Genomic DNA, 20,288 nt, shown 5'->3' with positions numbered 1-20,288 from the left:
CAAATGTCTTGTTTTGTCCTCAACCCAAATATATTCAGTTTACTGTGAGAGTAAAGAGACCAGAATTAAAATATTAAAATTTAAGCAGCTTAATTTGGACATTTTTTCAAGTAAAAAACGATACAAAACAATTAACTGATTATGTAAATAGTTGGCGATTAATTCAAAAGTCGATTAATGATTGATTAGTCATTGCAGCTCTACTACCAGTTTGAGTGTCACAGTTTGCACAAACCCTGATGATTTGCCGCCACCAAGTGACATTTCTCTGTCATCATCATTGTAATGTCAGCTGTAATGTTCCCGTGCACACGCGCTCACACGTAACCAAAACAAACCTTTCTACTTATCGTGAATTTTATCCTCCACATGTTTGAGCCACCGGGGCCCCGCGCTGCGCAGGCAGCATCTTCGGGCGTACCGAAATTTCGTGAATACCAAAACATGGCTCGCCGTGCGTGCGTGGGGGCAACCCCGTCTCAGCCTCCATCTGATGGCAGCATCAGGCAGGCAGTCCCGCGAAACATTTGCGTGGGAGTTCCCTTCTCCACCGCCATATCGGGATAGTGCACATCTCTCTCCCTCCCTCCCTCTCTCCTCTCTCCGTGCATCCTCCCCCACATTAACAGCTTAGCACAGCAGCAGCAGCAGCATCAGCAGCAGCTCCTACAGCATCCATCCTGCCTCCTGATTGCCTGCCTGGGGAGCAGCAGTCCTACCCGGTACAGCAGCAGCAGCAGCACCGACGCTGCATTCAAGTGATGCCACAGCATCAGTCGCATTTCTCCGACAAATACTGAGAGTAGATCCCGAAGGAGGAGGAGGAGGGAAGAGAAAATAACGCTTCAGCCACGAAGACAGCAAACTGCCCATGAAGATGTCTAACGCTGACATCGTCTTAAACGCCACCGATCGGATGGTGAAATGTAAGTTAGCCTACATTTTGCGCTCGGTTATGGCTGTGGATATTACATAACATCTCCGGTCTTCAGCTCCCTGTGCTTTTTTAGTGCAGAATATGGCCTTTATTTCCATGTCGTGCATTAATGGAGTGTATGTTTTGTTCATGGTGATGGTAGTGGGCTGCTGCTGGAGCTTTGATGTTGATAAACAATCCGGTTTTCTTTGCTGCACAGCCCCCACGAAGAGCGGGCACAACGCTTAGAGGCAGCAGCAGCAGCAGCACCGGAGAATATGGATTTTTTTTTTTTTTATTATTATTGCACACATTTATTTATATCATTATGGTTGCTGTCACGATTTAACTGTATCTAGGCATGAGAGGAGAGACTGGGGGTAAAAAAAAAAAAAAAACAGCTGAATTGCCGAGCTTGTGCATGGTAGAAGCTGGGGCAGTGATGCAGCAGGATTTCACAGGCTGTGACAGGGCCAGTGGAAGAGGAAGAGGGCATGAAATTGACATTTAATGGGGTATATTTCACCAGGAGTGAGTCATGTTTTAATTAGATTAGGGGGAGAAAAAGTCTATAAGGAATCCCAAAGCCTGCATCATTCAGTCGAGATGTGGACAGGACTGAGAATTACTATGAGGATACAACTTGGATCAATGGAGGATGATGAAGTGCTCACAGTTGTGCCATAAGTCATCTTAGCCCTGCTCATTTTGGACCATGGATCAGCTCACAGTCAGCCGCACTGTGCCTGAATATATATTCACTCCAGTATATTATTATTGTGATGGTCGAGCGGCTCAGTCAGCATTAACAACTTTGTCCTTTAGGCTACAGAGTTGTGGAGACACGGAGTAATCTGCACTGTGAGATACACTCATGTGACAATGGATGCAGGCAGAACTAATGTCCTGCATGTATACAAAAGAAGCTGCTTTATTTAATCATTATACTAACAGATCTGAACCCTCAAAAAGGAACTATACTGTCAACAGTATTTTGTCAGACTAATTTTTAGTGGAACACTTCATCAAAGTAGGACACAGCAAACATAGTTTCCAATCACAAACTCACACAAACTGATATTGAAGTCTAATAGACAGAATCAGAGCTGCAAAGAGTAGTCAATTAATCAATTAGTTGTCAACTACTAAATTAACTGCCAACTATTTTGATAATTGATTAAAATCAAGATTAAACTAATATCTTTTTAACCCTGTTAGATCACATCCTTAGTCATGTTATGCACGTATTTAACAATACAAAAAAATTCTAAAAATCTTTTGTTTTGTAGGCCTGCTTTTTTATATCAAAATCATGGAAAATCAGTTGTTTTTTTTCTTCCTGTAAAACAAAATCTGAGGGGTGCTAGAGCCAATCATATATATATAATATTTATTATTATAATATTTATATAATAATATCATAACACTCACCTGTTAATCATTCTTCAACTTTTAGTGGTGCACAACAAAGACCGTAGGACCTTTATGATTCATTAGTTAGCTTGTTAGCAACAGTATGTTGGTATGTCGTACAAGTTGTTGTTCTGCTTCACCAAAATACTGTGATTACCACCTTGTTGCTAGAATTTATTCACTTTGAGGAAAGTGGTATCTGATTATGCTCAGGCTCGGGCCTCTGAGACCGACAGGGAATACAGTGCAGAGGTAGTTTTCTGATGGAAATATGGCCTTGCTTGTTGCTAAAGAAGCTAATTGCTAACTGCCATTAGTCTAGTTAGCCACACAGCCAGGTCTTGGGTCGCTGTTCCCCAAACAATTATTCCCCCAAACAAGACAGTTGAGAATGTCACCTTGGGCTTTGGGGAAACAGTGACCTACATTTTACACCACTTTCTGCCATTTTATAGACCAAACAACAATTGATTAATTGAGAAAGGATAGACAGAATAATTAGTGATACGAATTATTGTTAGTTGCAGCGCTAGAATATGGTTTATTGATAAGTAGGTTTTCACATACAAGGAATTTGCCATGGGATATTGGTACATGACAATATAGATATAAGATATAAGAAAAATATAAATAAAGATGAAAGCAAGTACTGCAAGTCAATAAACAATAGTCAACAAAATAGTAGAAAAACAGTAAAAGACAATGTATGCCATATGACAGTTATTAAAATGACCTGTACAGTTGGTACATTGGGATTGTGCATCAACGTGTGCATCCAAAATTCTGAAACTTATCCATTTTGTCATGCCGCTGACAAATTATATTTGCTCTGTCAGCACATTACACAGATCATTGTTTTACTTGGACATAATCTAATTGACCTTTCCTGAGCTCTGCCTTTCTTTCACTCTGAACTCCAGTTTAGTGAGCTTGGCACCCAGGAACTTTCTCTTCTCCTGTTAGATATGCTATGTGTTTGCCTATGTTGGGGAAAAAAAGACAAATTCTGAAGATGCTTAGAAGATGTTGCTGGGGGACCTGTAAAAGCGACATATAGGCCTGTAGAGTAACAGCTTAATAGCTCATGCTAATGTGAGCTAGCTAAAAAGCTAGCTAAGTAATCAGATAAAGATTGAAGATTAGTTAGCTAGTGTTTTGCTAACATTAGCTATCAGTTGTAACAAGCTAGCTAATAATTGATAGCATTTTGATACAGAGCAACACACTAGCTAACAAGCTAGCTAACTGACTACTTGTTGTAGAATAGCCCCCTTGCCCCAACATTAGCTAACTTAGGGGTGCATGAAGCCACGGCAAGGGGAGTCACGGATGTCCAGGGGAGAAATTTAGAGTGAAACAAAGTGAAGTGAATATGATTTATGTAGGTGAGATAAAGGAACAAGAGTTTGCTGATGATATCATTCTAACCTTTATTTCACTGATATTCATCTTTAATCCTTTATTATCAGTTGCTTCCCCTGTCAGTAATGATTGATTAAAAAAATGTGAGGTGGGGACGCATGAACTTTTTTGGGCTTCTGAGGGGGAGCCTGCCAGAAAAAGTTTGGGAACCACTGAACTAAGTTAAGATTTGAGTATATACGTTTCACCTTTACAGGTTCCTTAGCAGCACCTTTTAACCATCTTCAAAATCTATGATTCTTTTCAACAAAGATGAATAAAGGTACAGGAAACGGGAAAGGAGAAAGCTCACTTAAGTTCCAAAAGGGTCAAGTGCTGCACTCTTTATCATTTGTCAAACTTAATGAACGTAATAATAGAACAAAGTTGGTCTAAAATGACATTGTTATTAGATGTTGTATGTTTGAACTAGACCTCACAGGCCACAGTAGATAAAGCTACAGCATTCAAAAATACATCAAACAAAAGGTTTACATCAGCAAATGTAGCCCAGCCAAGAATTCTGACTCAGTTTTCTGCTTTTGTAACATGATCATGTAACATTTAGGGTTTGGGGTGTGAAACACAAAACATTTTTTTTTTCCTGACTGACTACACTCATATGTATTTGTTTCATTTGTGTTGGGTAATTTAGCTAAACCCCCATTAATTTGGTCTTGGATCAACATTTCATCGTCTTGTGAGGCAGAAGCTATTATTATTATTATATCAAAACTTATTTATGCTCGAAAGGTTAGACATTGCTTGACTAACATATGAATATTCCTTTTGTCACTTTTCGCAGCTCTCCTGTTCCTGTATTCCACTTCAAAAGTAATAAAAGCCTTTTTTCCAATCCCCACAAGACTGAAAATTGAAAAAAAAAAATACATTCCAGAATATGAATCATGCATCTTTTAGGTGATCAAAAGAATCCATCAAGACAGTGGTGATGTTGATGAGTTGAGACTGACATTTCTTACGGGTATTGAGTGTGGTGGTGCACGTTGCAAACTACCTAGCACTGATACTAGAAGCTACTCCAAGTTATTTTTATCACTGTAGTATCTCTAACTTACTCCTCAGCAAGTTTCTCTTTTCTTACATGTTTTAACCTGACAGAACTTATCTTAAGAGATACAATAACTGCTGGTCTGTGCAGTTTGTTTTTTCCATAGCACTGTCACCACTGTGCTGTGGGCTTCAAGAGGCATATTTAGGTCAGTTATTTCAGGGATGAGGCCTTCAGAACACCTGTGAACTATCTTACTTTATTATAGCACCTTAGAAAATAAATTCCCTCACATTACCTACTTTGATATTGATATTTGGCCTGATTTCACAGACTGACACAGTCACTGTATCCTGAAAGAAATGCTGTATGTAAATCTGTAATTGTTCTATCCTTTGTTTGAAGTTATAAAAACAGTTTCTTCAAATAAATTATGCAACAATATGAGAAGCGTTGCAGTGAAACGGTATGTCAACTTTAAAGTCGACATGCCTTGTGACAGGCTGAGACACTCACTCGAGTTTTCAGAAGCAAACATGCAAATTTGTTCCAACAACACTTATATTGACATTAATAGCTTATTAAAGGCAGAGCCTCAAAATCATAAATACATACTTTTCCTCTTGCCTGTAGTGCCATTTATCAATCTAGATTGTTTTGGTGTGAGTTTAGGGGATGGAGACATAGAAATGTCTGCCTTCTCTCCAATATAATGGAGCTAGATGGTGCCCAAAAATTTTGAAAAACTCAACAGCAATGTCTTTTCCAGAAACTCATGACCCAGTTACTCCACATAATAATAATTATAATCCACAGACCTTGTGGTGAGCAGTTTTATGTAGGAAACTTTTCTTTTTTTATTTCTTTTTTTTTTTTGCCAACCATTTCCCTGAGCAGAAGGCAGCGTGCATCTGCTCATAGAAGAGAGGTTACAGCTCAGTCAAAGAGAACACCATTATTGTTTACATCCTGCACTGTCGCGAGCACAAGTCTCTCATCCATGAGTAGATGCACACTTCCTTCTGCGTAGTGATAAGTTTGGCAGGTGTAATTTTGTAGTGGGGGTGTTACAATTTCAAAATTAGTGGAAATGAGCTAAATTGAAAATGGATCTCAGTCAAAAGCAGGATTGGCAATTCTCCCAGTATGTATTTTTTCACTCCACTCCCACCTACTTGTGCACGTCTTGCATGAGTCCAAAGAAAAACAAAACAAAACACTTCGAAGACAACACAGCATAGCTTACCAGAAACCTGCGGCTGCACTTTTTGTTAAATTTAAGAAGAATATGTTTAAATAAAAAATTGAATTGTGGCTTAAAATTGAAAGTCAAATCATATCACGAATTTAAAGAATCGTGACAGTTACATGGTAGAAAGAAAACAGTTCCTATGCTAAGTACTCACAACATGATCTGTGGATTATCTTGGGTCATGATTTTTCCCACTAAAACAATCTAGAAGAAAAAAAAGTATATATATATACATATATATATTTTATTTATTTATTTATTTTTTTAATTTTTGGGTGAACCATCCCTTTAATGGTAACAATGGCGTTAGTTAATAGTTGGGAGAATAGATCTGCTTTTTTCTACACATTTGACATTAAGGAGGTACATAACCCTTCAAACATCACATAAAGCAGATTGTAGCTGGTGGATCTGTGTGCATGAAAAAAGCAACACAACTCTCATGACATTATGTTAAAAGCTTGACATTTGGGTCTGTGTATGTTAATTGGACCTCTTATAAATGTACACTGTCTAGTTAGTCCAATCAGATGAAGCCATTCAGTGTTTCCCAACTGAACCCAGGGTTGCCTCATTAGCAACACAAACCTACTGTATGCTTAATTTTTTTTTCCAGCTTGCAGAGTGGAGAAACCATTCTCATGAAAACGCCTTTTGGCATAACAAGGTGTCCATTATACACTCATACTGAGTTTTCTCAATATAATAGGAAAATGTTGATGTGGGTTTTCTGCATGTTCATTTCCAACATGTCAACCTCCAATACAAATTGCAGTTTTCCATGGCAGCACTGGCTGTACTCCAACAGTCAGCTGCTGCTGCTGCTGCTGCTGCTGCTGCTGCTGTTGCCCAGCAACATACAGTATTTCATAGTTCAACTCTGCTCGGGTGCTGAAGAGAAGTCAGCTTTTCATCTCATTTCATCTCACCATACATCTACTACACTACATCAGCGTGATTGTATGTCTGCAGCTACATGTGTGCATCTGTGAAATGCAAAGTATCTGCTGTTAATCACTTATAAAGTATCTGTGTTGCTTTTTTGAATTTCTTTGTTATTAGTGGGTTAAATCCTTTTTTACTCTGCCTAAAAAACTGTAGAGGTGCAGTGTCTTTCTCAAACTATCTGCATGTTGCTGGGTTTCAGTTTATTTTACTTTTAAAAATGTGTTGGCGGTTTAAAAAAATGTGCGTATTGTCATGCGTGTCAAAAAGTCAAGTCAGTTACAGGAATAGTTCCAGGTTGAATCAGGTTTCTGCATCACATTTACCTTGATGTTACATAAACAACAGTACCTACACCAGTATATTTTGCCAAATGCCTTCCAGTACTGACTGTTATAAGATACTTTTCAGTCAGAATTACTATAACCAAATTTCATAGGTGAAATGAGCAATTTCACCTCACAGAATACTAGAATTGCTGGTCTACCACTGCTTCGATCGGTTAGTTTGTTTGTGTTATTACGTGATTGTAGTGTTTTAAAAGCATAGCTCGGATTCACAGAAGTCACACAATAACACAAACAAACAAACAAGTAGACCAGCAACTCCCATGTTCTGTGAGGTAATTTTAAATTGATTTTACCTATGGAGTTTGCTTGGTTTGAAGAGAGTTATATCTGGCTTATATAACGGTGGTTTCCCGCTTGCAAACGATGTCTGGCAGGAAAGTGAAGTGGTGAAAATATAACAGGAGTACATTGCTTAGCTTTAATGCTGGTGCTCCTCTCTTCTTCTCCGAACTGGGAGCATGTTGACCGGCCTCTACTGTTGCTAAGACACCGACTATCAATAAGTACCTCCTGCAGCTCCACTTCAAATAATCTGAATTATCCCTTTAAGGTTCATCACTACATTTCAGACGTATTTTCCAAAGTTGTATCATCGTACAGTCAAGCTGTCACTGTTTATGTTAATGTCAAATCAAAGGTAAAACACTGCAAATTCATCAGCGCACACTGTCATTAACTAAACTAAAAACTTGAGTGGCGACTGTGCTGAGTTTATACGAGATGGTAAAGTGTCAAAGCACACATCGCCATCACAGATACACACTGCACACTGTGAAATATTTTAGTCCCATTAAATTCACTGGCTGGGTCTCGCCTCATTATCCCAGGAGCAGCGACTTTGAGATTTCTCTAGTCAAGCATTCATTATTAAAGAGCATGTTGATCATGTTCAGTTTAAGCCCGAGCTTTGAGACTCTTCCTTTGTCGTCTCTTCATTTGGCACTGCCGAGTTGCCCTGTTTGCTATGCACTGCACAAATCTGGCAAGCATGCCCTTACTCCTGAATATACTACTGCTGACAGCTTGTGTTATGTGTACATACAGTATGTGCAGGGCTGGAAAGAGTAGTAAAATCTCAGACCCAAGCAAACGTAGTGTTATTTTCAAGACATCTTACACAAGTAAAAGTAAAAAGTATGTCAACTAAAACATAGTCTCAGTAAACATTACCGCAATAGATTTTTAAAAAGGGGGAGGGATCATATCATGATATAATGTGATATAATATAACTCTTAAATTAAAGACCAACTTAAAGCTACAAAATACAGAACAGTAACATACACTAGTTTACAGGTGTGAGCCCTCATGTCAAATAGAGACACAACAATTAGGCAACTACTTTGATTGATTGATTAATTGATTAATCATTTCAGTCATTTCTAAAGTGAAAATGTCAAACTTTTGATGGTTAAGTAGAGTAAATTGAAGTAAATGAAGAGTCTTTGGGTTTTGGACTGTTGGTTGGACAAAAGAAGCAATGTAAAGATGTCAAGGTTTTTTTAACCTTTTATAGACTTAACAATTGACCGATTGGACTGAAACTAAGGATTGTTTTCATTATTGATCAATCTGCAGATTATTTTCACAAATGTCAACAATACATTTATTTTCTATAGTAGCAAATGACTGAATTGCCATTTTTAGATGAAGGCTGCCATAAAAGTGCAGTAAGCAATTCTTGAAAAAGATAGTTGATTGTTGAGTCTTTGTCCCAGGTTGTCAAACATTTGCATTTTGAGAATAAGACTCAACAATCAACTATCTTACTGACCTAAGATTGGCCAGAAGAGTGTCTCATCACAGCCAAGGTTTTCCACAGCATGAAAACAGACCCAAGAGGAGGAACAGAAGTCCAATTTTCTCAGACCACTTAAATTACATCATGCTTAAAGGTTATTATGGAACTTCCGCACCAGAAATAAACTGCATGTCCCGGCTTTAAAGCACAAACAGAGCCTGTACTTTTCTCTACTCTACTTTTTACACAGCACGTAGCACAAAACACAAAATGCTACGTTTCTGGGAAGCAGTAGTGTTTGATGTTCTCCTGAGCACGGAGTAACATCCATCAATCAACGAGTTTGTTGTACTCACCTATCTGAACATCTGCTAGTCTTGTCCATTGTTAAACCCTCCTCAATCAGCTCTGTCCACTCAACCCCTCTGGACCCTCTGCACTCTTCAAATTCAAAAGGTTTTGAGCTGAATGAGCACTCAACAGTTAGAACTGTGACAAAGATTGTCACAAACAGCAAAAAGACTTCAGACACCTCCCTGAAGGGAAAACAACTTGAGGATTTGCTACAAGCATATATATTTAGACATATTTAGAGTGTAAGCTAGACCCAGCATGCACCTGTTGGTCATGCAACATTGTGGGTGCATTTAATTTGTCACTTAGCATGCTCGCTGGACGGTGGATTAAATCAGTGATAGGACTTTGTTACTTTTGCAAGATGCAATGCAATCACTTCCCTTAGTATACTGGGAGTGAGTGTGTGTTTGTGTCTAGCTAAGCTAAGACCTTGATTTTCAAAGTATCGTTGTAGTACGTGCACCAAACAAAACAGTTTTTAAAAAAAAAAAAGTTTTAGAAACACTGCTCTAAGGAATTTTGCAGCTGGACTTCATGTGACTTATTTTTCTTTTCATCTGAGTTACTCACAGCTTTGACACTTAAAAGCAGTTTTCTGTGTTAAGCCAGATGATCTGTAGATTAATGTCAATACGTGGAGCCACGAAAGCTCATGGTGACACTGACAGTACACACACACACACACACATACAGACACACACACACAGATCAGCAGCAGATCTAATGACTAACCTTTGCTGCCACTGAAGTAATGATCTGTGGTTGGATTTCACAGTTTCACAGGCAGTCTGTTGGGTAGGTGACTGGTGCATTTTAATGGCCACAGGCTTTAGCAATCCAGGGAGAGTGCTGGATGAATAGAGTGCTTAGATGTTAGCTGAGTTTTATCCAGCACTCAGAAAATACTTAGCAAGTAACCACACATCTGTACTAGAGAAACTGTTATTAACTGACTCAGGACTTTTTGTGTGTCAATCTGTTCCAGTTACTGATCTCGCCTGCTGCCCTTTACACATATTAAAAGTAGAGTTCACAATATTAGCAGGGATATAAGAGGCTTTAATGTTCTGTATTTGGCATTTCACACCATTCAGTGTAATTTATATAGCAAATTTAAAGGACCAGTGGCACTAGTGGCATCTAGCAGATTGCGACCAACTGAATACCCCTCACCTCACCCTCCTCTTCCAACAGTAGAAATGAAAGTGTGAAAATTTTATATCAGTATTATAGTGGCCAAAATTATCACAGTTATCAGTATTATTGCGATGTTGTTAAAATGTGCTGAAATTGTTTAAAAGCACTGATACACACTGAAATCTCGACCAACTTTTATACTGAAACCTCTCAACAATTTGAAATGGTATTATGTGTGTGTAGTGCGAATGTTTTCACAGGCCAACAAGTTTTTTCAAAGCACAGTAAGCAAACATGTTTTTTATAATAGTTAAAATTTGTAATGGTAATACTAACCATCTGGAATTTTATCATGAAACTGATCATGAATCATGAAAATTTCATTCAGTCATTCAGATATTCAGTGGTATAAGAGAACATACAGCAAAAAACATGAAAGGCCCTCTTTATAACCAGTTTGGTTTGTCCATTCTGGGATACTGTAGAAACGGCTCCATTACATATTTTTCTCTGTGTTTGATAAACACATTTGAAGGATCATTACAAAAAATGTGTGCTTATGTATATATTTTTTATTCTGTATATTATATCCTGTAGAGAATACTCCCCAATATTGATGTCAGAATTTTTTTACACCCTAATATCAGCATCTGCCGCAAAAATACAGTATCAGTAGGGCTCTATTCCATTTCTGTCATATTCTGTACATAAATCTATACAGTGTTTGTTTAAATTTATATTTTAAGACATACAGCGTATTATATTTTATTATTTGCTTTTCAAATACATATTACCGACAGTAAATGAATATAACAATGTATGTGCAACACATTTGAAACACACAAATGCAGACATAACTATGTGTGAGTGATCTGCACCTCGGGAAAAAAAAAAAAAGTGAATATATATATCTCTGAAGAATAATGGTGTCTGACATATCATTTCTGAATAATTCAAGATAATTCTATTTTCTGTTTAATTTAAATCAGCAAATTGCTTCTTATATTTTATTGTTCCTCTGCATGTTAAGCAAAGCGTGTATATAAACGTGGTTTTCATGCCAAATATGTTGACTACATATACTGTGCATCAACAAAGATGGATGGAGGCAGCAGCAGTACAATAATGGCTGCAGGCAAAACACGGATGAGTTTTCTCAAATAGGATTTCTGCATGAATTCCTTGATGATATGTTGTCCGTATCATTCCTGAGTGGTGTTTGCCATTGTTCTCTCACAACAGTGCAAAAAAAAAAAAACAAGAATTGAGTCAAGAGTTATATTCTTGACGGCTTTGACAGTAACCATAGTTACTGGGATGTACCCCCGTGTTTAAATGTCACCATGTGCTCTGTCCTCAGCTGTCCCCTTTCCCCTGAGCCACCGCCTTACACTGAAGGAAGTGTTCGACTGTGAAGGGAAACCCCGCGTGGATCTCCTGAAGGCCCACCTCACCAAGGAGGGCCGCGTAGAGGAGGCTGTGGCACTTCGAATCATCAGTGAGGGAGCAGCTATCCTGCGTCAGGAGAAAACTATACTGGACATCGAGGCACCAGTCACAGGTACTAAACCTGTTAGAGATATCTACTTTGGATCTTGTCCTGCTGCACTTACAGTCAGCTGCAGGATGCCACACTGGGAAATTGTAATGACTCAGCATTCTGGTTAAACGTATTTAATCTGGTCAGATATAATGTGACGTGGGTCTTGAATTAAAGATCCCAGCACTGCTACCTACTGCTTTAGTTTGCTAATGTCTTGCCTGGGCTGTTTTACAGTAGACAAAACTATGAAAGAGGGAAACGACCATGCTTGCCATTATTTAAATCATTTTGTTTGTTGTTTTCATGTAATAATGGGTTAATTTATCTTAAGAAAACAAAAGGCCAATTCTGGAGATAATCAGATAGTTTACTGTGAGAATGAGTACAATCTGATGTGTTGATCTTAATCTTATATTCCTGAAGTTCATAAGTTAAAACTGTTTTAGAGAGGTGTTGATTGAACTCACTGGTCATTTTGGACAATGTAATCTCTGCTGATATTTTCTCCACCACATTTACATAACTGAGGGTAGAGAGTCTGGTCTGCGGATGTGTTATATTGTCTTATTGCTTTGTGGAAATGCAACAAAAGTCAGTATAGAGCTGGGTCACAAGGACATCCCAAGTTCAACTTCAACCGTATTGTTGTGTGCGAGAAATACAATGAAATTCTTGTGCCCTGGTTCTCTCTGCCTTAACACAAAGGACCCACACTTCAGACCTTTATAGACTACACAAAGACTTCACACATTATATTCACAATATACAATACACAATAACACAACGTCAAGTGCATATGGGTGCATCAGCTGTTCAGTAAGATGTCTGGTGTGTGATTTGAAGGTCATACAACAAAAGGGACAATTTACAGACAGGCAGAACAATTTACCATATATACTAAAAGTTCAAATTATCTGTCCAGCTACATGCGACTTAACCTGAGATAAATATTTAAAAAAAATAAAATGAGTGAAATGAGAAATGACATGAGCACAGTGCCTCTAAAAGCATGTGCTCTGTGTTAGAAGGTAAAAGAATAAATCATTTGGATAAACATTTCAGACCTGTGACAGACTGGCAGCCTGTCTCCAGTGTGGTGCTGGGTGAGAGCGAGGCAGACTGAGCGAGTCTAAAATTTGCAGGTAAAAAAAAATATGCAGACAGTTGAAGCAACAACAGTCTTGGAAGAGTAGATATAATTACCACATCATAATCCTCTTAACCAAACTGCTCGATCTTTCAGTAGCGTCTTCGCCCAGTGTTTCATTGTTAGCATTAGCAAAACTTAATGAATAGCACAGTTAGCAGTTAGTCAAGTTGCAACATATAGCAGCTGCCTCATAGTCTTGGTGTTAGGCTAATAACTTACATTATTGGGAGGGTTAATTTTAAAACATATTGACTACATATCGCTAAGTAAATGCCCTGAAATGTAATTTGCAACATTCTCCATTTGATTATTCAAGTTAAATAACACCATCTAAATATTTCAGATTACTCTTTGGAATACTTCAAAATCATCTTGCTGAGCTCATTTGCCTGAGTCACTCTAAATGTAGTTAACACTCGTTTTTAGGAATGACCAGCTTATATGTGCCACACATGTCCAAAAAATAAAACTTGAATCTGTCTGTACTTGAGCTAAATGCTAACATTAACATGCTAATATCTTCACAATGACATGCTGAAATTAAACAGGAATATTATTTAGAATGTTTCCCGTAGCATGTTTGAATGCTAACATTTGCTAATTAACATTAAAGAAAGTACAGGTGAAGCTGAAATTAATGCAGACCTGATGGTGGCACTAGCCTGAAAGTCAGAGGATCATCAAAATTATTACAATTTACTCTGATGGGAGCATGAGTGTCTTCACCAGATTTCTCATTTTCGTGATTACTATGTTTTATGGTAATGTTTCTGTAGAGAGTCTAGAAGAGAGGATGACAGGGGAAAAAAAGATCCATAAAGACTTAAGAAGCAGTGAGAGGATGTGGACTGACAATACTGCTGTTTGTTCCTGTAGTACAAAAATAAACAAGGCACCTGACAGGAGCACAATCAAAGATAAAACACGGAAAATAGGAATCTATATGAATGTAAATTCTTACTGCAGGAAACTGTCACTTTCAGGTCAAATCATCATTATCTTGTCAAGTTAAATAGACCAACGATATCTCAGAAATACCATATCTCCCATTAAAGTCCTCTAAACAAAGACTAAATCACTGTTATGGGTGAGACTTTTCAAGTAATGTAGACTGCAGTGCTTTGACTCTGAAGAGAGCATTATTGTGTTGTTCTTTTTAACTAAATCAACTTCATTCTGGCTCAAAGTAATCCTGCTCAACACATGTAACTTATTTCCGTAAAAGCACCAGTGTAAACAGTGGTAACATGAATAGGGGATTTAAAACTCTGGTTGTTCAGTTGAAAAAAGGGTGGAACATCTATTTTAGTAAACCAGGAACATTAGCATAAATTAATATAAAAGGTATGAAAGTACAGAGAAAAGTATGAATTGATAAAAGCATCTTCTTCACATGCTAGCAGACATTTCTTTCTCCTTTTGATCACCAACACAGTGTCCTAGTTATGTTCTAAAACATGGATGTGTTTGATGCAAACCAATTTTTACCACTGAATTCAACCATAGTTTAATAAAACATAAGAGAAATGAATAAGGAGACTTTTTTCCTCCAGTTGATGCATTGTTTACTGTTTCCAGTTGATGAACTGAAATTTGTGCCGCACAATTCTGATGACACCTCTGCAGATTTTCTGCAGATTGAATAAACAGGCTGTCGCCGAATGTTGACAAGTATCTTACCAGTTATTCATTCATGTATTTGTTTGTAAATTTTAAACTGGTAATTGTTGGAATATGAATGATTAATGATTAAGGGTTTCACAAATTAAGTTTTGCTTTCCCTGGTCCACAGTAAACTTTGCATTTAAGTAGACATTTTTTAAAAAGATTGTTACTTTGTTGTAAGTCACAAATTTTAAGGTTTTACTCATATCTACTAAATAGTTATTTCTAAGGCTGTGTACTGGCAAGAATCTGGTGTTATGATACAATATAGTGTGCTATATATTGCGATACTGTAAGCAAGTTGATATATTGCTATTTTCTTAATCTAATTTTAGGAAAACTGTCAACAAACCATCTTAGGTAAAACATTTGACTTTACTTTTTTATTCAATCAGAACAGGGAGGATGTTTAACACCACTGCTATCAAGCATTCAGGGGTTTAAACACAACACAAAATTAAGAACTGCTGTGAATCACAATATCACGATACAGTCTTTTGAGAATCGATACAGTATCACACGGTATAATATTGCAATATACTATATTTTTTATATTCTCTAACAACCTTAGTTCTTTCAACCCTGCTTGAGTCAGTTTTAGGTTGTTTAATGTATTGTGTGTTCATTTTTGCTCAAAAACAATCTTTGTTTTCTTAGATATATTATTTATCATATTACAAGCAAAAAGTGTCTGGTAAATTCTGCAGATTTTCAATTTGGATCAATAACGGCACATATATAAAAAAAATGATACTCAGTCCTTCGTGCTAGACATCTTGGTATCCATCAAAAGAGTGACATCTTTGATGTTATATTACTGAAATTGCCTTTAAAACCTTGCATGGTGGACATGTTATTTTGGTGCCTATGAGGCCACAAACTTATTTTCTGATCATTTTTAGCATTAGTCGTTCACCCAAAACATTGTGTGATGACATTAAATATATGTGTAATTGTCTCTGTCTAATTGTCTGCCTTGAAAGCAAATACAGTGTTTAAGAGAAACAAAGGTGACAAATGGATGAAATGCTCACTGACTTGAGGACAAGTCTCCAGCTGTTCATCTTGACTGGCATCAGGAAAATGGAGGCTTTATGTATTAAGCATGAAATATGGATGATGAACTGAGTATTGTGTACGGGCGTTTGTGAGTGTGGAGGTCTGTTTTATCTGTGTGAGCTCGAGTTGTGTTTGAATGTCTCTGCAGCTGTGTGTGTGTGTGTGTGTGTGTGTGTGTGTGTGTGTGTGTGTGTGTGTGTGGGTGTGAGTGTGTAGTCATATATTATGAGGCAGTTATGCACTTGTGAATCTTTGCTCGCATGGATGTTTGTGTGTGTATGTGCATGTATGTATGTGCGCATGTGTGTGTTTGATTGCTTTAGTCACACAAGTGGTCTCCCACTCACATTGCTCTAAGCTTTGAGTGGGCGAAGGCCACTGTGGAGCTGATAGGGGAGACAGAAAAGAGAGAGGAGATGGAGGATGAGTAGGAGAGAAGGAGACAGAGGAAGATGATAATGAAAAATTGAAGGCAGCGAGGAAATGAGATGTAGGTTTGCACTCCAGAGCCATAGTGTTCGCTGCAGAAAAAAAAGTGTGTGCATCTCCCTGGGGGCTTGAGCTTTTTCTACCTCTTTGAGGTGAGAGCCTCTCATTTCTCTGCGGAGGACAGTGGCCTTTCAGCCTAAGACCACAGAAAAACTCAACATGATAAGGGTTTAAGGACAGGAGAAATTTAGAACACTATATTCTCAAATTCAAAGAATCAAAGTACTTTAAATACTGGCAGTATGGCTGTAATTGCAGATTAAATATATATTCTTGCTAAAGGGATATGCATGTGCAGGACTATTATTTTCATAACATATAGTCTTTTCCACGGCTCTCCTGAGTGTTTAAGGTAAAGTCCATCTTGTCTCTACTTGACACAATTCAAATAGACATTATAGAGGCTAAAGAGTAAGCAGTTAATAGTCTCACAGAGCCAGACCTCTATCTCCACACTTCATTTAAATATCTTATATCTTGTATAGGGGCTTGTGTGTGTATTTCTTGAAACCAGCATTTCCCAATCTTAGGGTCATGACCCTAAATGGGTCACTGATGGGTTTTTATTGGGTCGCCAACTGGCAGAGTACAATCCATGTCATATTTCCTCAAGTAGTGACAGGTAATACTGATTGAGAGACAGAAAGCAAGTTTCAATGACACTGTTAACCCTTTGATGATATTAGAACTTAAAGGGACAGTTCACCCCAAAATCAAAATATGTATTTTTCCTCTGGTTTGTAGTGTCTTTTTTTGATAGTTTCAGTGTGAGTTGCCAGGTTTTTTGCCAGGTGTAGAGAGAGTAGTCTGCCTTCTCTCATACTGAGTAGAAATAGAAGCCACTCAGACTGTGGGGCTCAGAGCACCAAAAATGCATTTGAAAAACTCAACACCTGCTTCTCTACCACTTCGTCAAGATAATCCTCAGACCATGTCTTTCTAGTAGAAAGAAAATAGTTCTGGTAGATTTTGCCATACACAGAACGTAGTTCCCTCATGAAACTGCTCACAACGAGATCTGTGGATTATTTTGCATAACCAGGTTTTCTGGAAGATGCATTGCTGTTGAGTTTATCAAATATATTTTTTGTTGCTTTGAGCACAAGTTGAGTGCCATCTAGTTCCATTATATTCCAGAGAAGCAGGAAACTCTATGGCCAATATTTCCAAAACAAAATAATTTATAAGGATAAATAGCACTACACGCCAGTGGAAAAATGTTTTGTTTTGTTTTGTTTAATTTTGGGATGAACTGTCCCTTTAAAACACAGTAGCAAAATATAGCTGAGGCCAAGACATCACATCACAGTCACCTCGCTAATAGTTAAAACTATAAACAAGCATATGTAATGATAATTAGGCTACCAATATGAGCCACCGCGTTCTGCACAGAACATGGTGCAAGCACTAACAAAAAGTAACATTTGCATTTTGGATCATAAAACAGCAAACCTCACAGACTACTCAGTCCAGGCATGATGGGAAATGTGGGCTCTCAGTGCATAATTTAGTGTGAAGCCTCAGTTTGATCCGCTCCCATTTGGCCCACTAAAGTTACTGCATTACACAGTTAATACAAACTCTCCTGTATCCATTTCAAATTAAAAGCCCTCTAGCATTTTAGTAGACAGCTCCTTGGTGGTGTTGTTGCTGTGATCTACTTTTATAATGAAATAAATACATTTTACTTACATTTTAAATTTATGGTTTGTTGCATTCTTTATCAATTTATCAATGTAGATGTTTTTTCACTTCATGGTGTAGGTAGACAACAGCCTACTTCTTGTGAGTCAGACTAAGCAGTAAGCAATAGTGGAGAAAAACAGTTGATTGTCAAGTCTCCATACTGCCTAAAATGTGGCACTGGGTATCGCAAGTACACATCTATGCAGCAATCCAGTACCACGTAATGTATTAGCCCTGAAATGGGTACTTGGTATCAGCTGATATTCAAACTTCTGGTATAAAAACATCATTTTGCCAAGTGATTCCAAAAATAAGCTTTACTAGAATAAAAAAAACACTTTTTTTCCATAGTGACAATGCTATTAATTGAGAATTGTGTGTTTCTGTGTTAGCCTGTTGCATACAAACAGGCCAGACTGACACATCTTTTAACAAGCATACAATACGCTTTGTTTTTTCTGTTTAGAACATATAAAGCTATTGTTATTCATTGCAGTGTTTATGGTTACATAACATCTATATTTCATAGTACATTATACTTCATTATTAATGACAACCTGCTGTATGTTTACTGCTTTGATAACTTCATGGGAGCAACAGCAATCAAAACACCATCACCTTTATCAAACATGAATTATTGATGATGTATAAACACAAACGGAAGCATCTCCATGTAGTTGCACTGCCCGCCTGCCCGTCTGTCTATTTATAAAGCTAACCTGTGAGCAGAAGAAGAAGAAACACATCTCTGACACAAACTATCATCTATCATCTCTTGTTTTCTGTCTTCAAACTTCAGAACCAGTAAATAAGAGGAGTGGATTTCCTGCTCTCTTTACAGCTGCAGGCGTTACACATCCACTTAAACTCAGAAATCATGAATTGTTTCACTGAATGGAATTTGCCAAAATGACCCAACTTAGAATACAGACCAGTGCTGAACATGAAGAGTGCGTATTTGTGCAAGAAAAAAGGTAGATGTGCACACATCTACACAAGATATTCAATTAGATCTTTGATTGTGTAACATTTGCTGCTCTCTGGTTGTTTTCCAGTGTGTGGTGACATCCATGGGCAATTCTTTGATCTTATGAAGCTGTTTGAAGTGGGAGGATCACCAGCCACAACGCGATACCTGTTCCTCGGGGACTACGTTGACCGTGGCTACTTCAGTATTGAGGTAACACCATCAGAATATCATTTAAGATATTCACGGAGGAAACAAACTGCAGAAAGCAGATTTTCATACTGATATTTCTGTTTTTTTGCACGGAATAACGCTTGATTTATGTCTTTGTTTTGACAGTGTGTTTTATACCTCTGGTCGCTGAAAATCCTCTATCCAAAGACACTATTTTTACTTCGTGGAAATCATGAATGTAGACATTTGACAGAATATTTCACCTTCAAACAAGAATGTGAGTAGCTCTCAGTGTCAATCATATTGTTCCTCTCTCTCTCTCTCTCTCTCTCTCTCTCTCTCTGTCTGTCTCTCTCTCTCTCTCTCTCTCTCTCTCTCTCTCTCTCTCTCTCTCTCTCTCTCTGTCTTTGTCTTGTTAATGTCATGTTTAGCCTGGAGCACTTTTGTTTAGATTACAATTAATGCATCTGTCTGTCAGGACTGTTAATTCTGTAGGACAGCACAGAAAAAAGGGGATGAAATAGTCTGAAAATTTAGAGCTCATAGCAAAATACATGAGTGCATTTCATGAGCTGTTTTTTTTTTAACTTTCGATTAGTTTTATACCACAACGTATTGCTGTCACAAAAAAGAGAGAACACGGATCGGTATAACAATAAAAGCAAAATAAAATGTCTTGCTAGAACCAGAAAAACATCCTGGATTAAGAATAAACTTTTAACATTATGACATAATACTAAATAATACCCTTCTGTTTTGTTTGTTTTTATCTGGCATGGCAGCACTGTGTTGTGGTTTTAAATGTAATTTTAAATATATATTCATTCTTATATTACATACCACATGCATACTGTATAAATACTATATCTGCTCCTTTATATATGTTCTCAAAAACAGATTTGTCAGCTACTTCTTGAAACTATTTCAATGTACTAGTTTTGTATATTTGTCTTGTTCGATATCAAAGGTGACTCACAGGAACATTCATTTTCTGTGTAAACATACTACAGTATATAAACATTTTCTTTTTTAC

The 20,288-nt window shown here is 37.6% G+C and overlaps 1 protein-coding gene across 2 annotated transcripts in view; it reads left to right on the top strand.

Moving 5' to 3' along the window:
• The first annotated feature begins 546 nt into the window (after nt 1-546).
• ppp3ca (protein phosphatase 3, catalytic subunit, alpha isozyme) overlaps nt 547-20,288 on the top strand; it is a 44,688-nt gene continuing 24,946 nt past the window's right edge. The window contains exons 1-4 of one of the 2 annotated variants that reach the window (XM_084731164.1): nt 547-926; nt 11,883-12,083; nt 19,170-19,294; nt 19,421-19,532. In XM_084731164.1, coding sequence (XP_084587290.1) covers nt 872-926; nt 11,883-12,083; nt 19,170-19,294; nt 19,421-19,532 — 493 coding nt within the window. In that variant the 5' untranslated portion in view covers nt 547-871. The remainder of the gene's footprint in view (nt 927-11,882; nt 12,084-19,169; nt 19,295-19,420; nt 19,533-20,288) is intronic. The other variant, XM_084731163.1, reaches the window with a different exon arrangement.

The sequence above is a fragment of the Lutjanus erythropterus genome, chromosome 11 (assembly GCF_056507025.1).
Source record: "Lutjanus erythropterus isolate fLutEry1 chromosome 11, fLutEry1.hap2, whole genome shotgun sequence".
NCBI lineage: Eukaryota > Metazoa > Chordata > Actinopteri > Lutjaniformes > Lutjanidae > Lutjanus > Lutjanus erythropterus.
The sequence above is the reverse complement of the archived record's forward strand: the minus strand, read 5'-3'. Positions and strand labels throughout refer to the sequence as shown.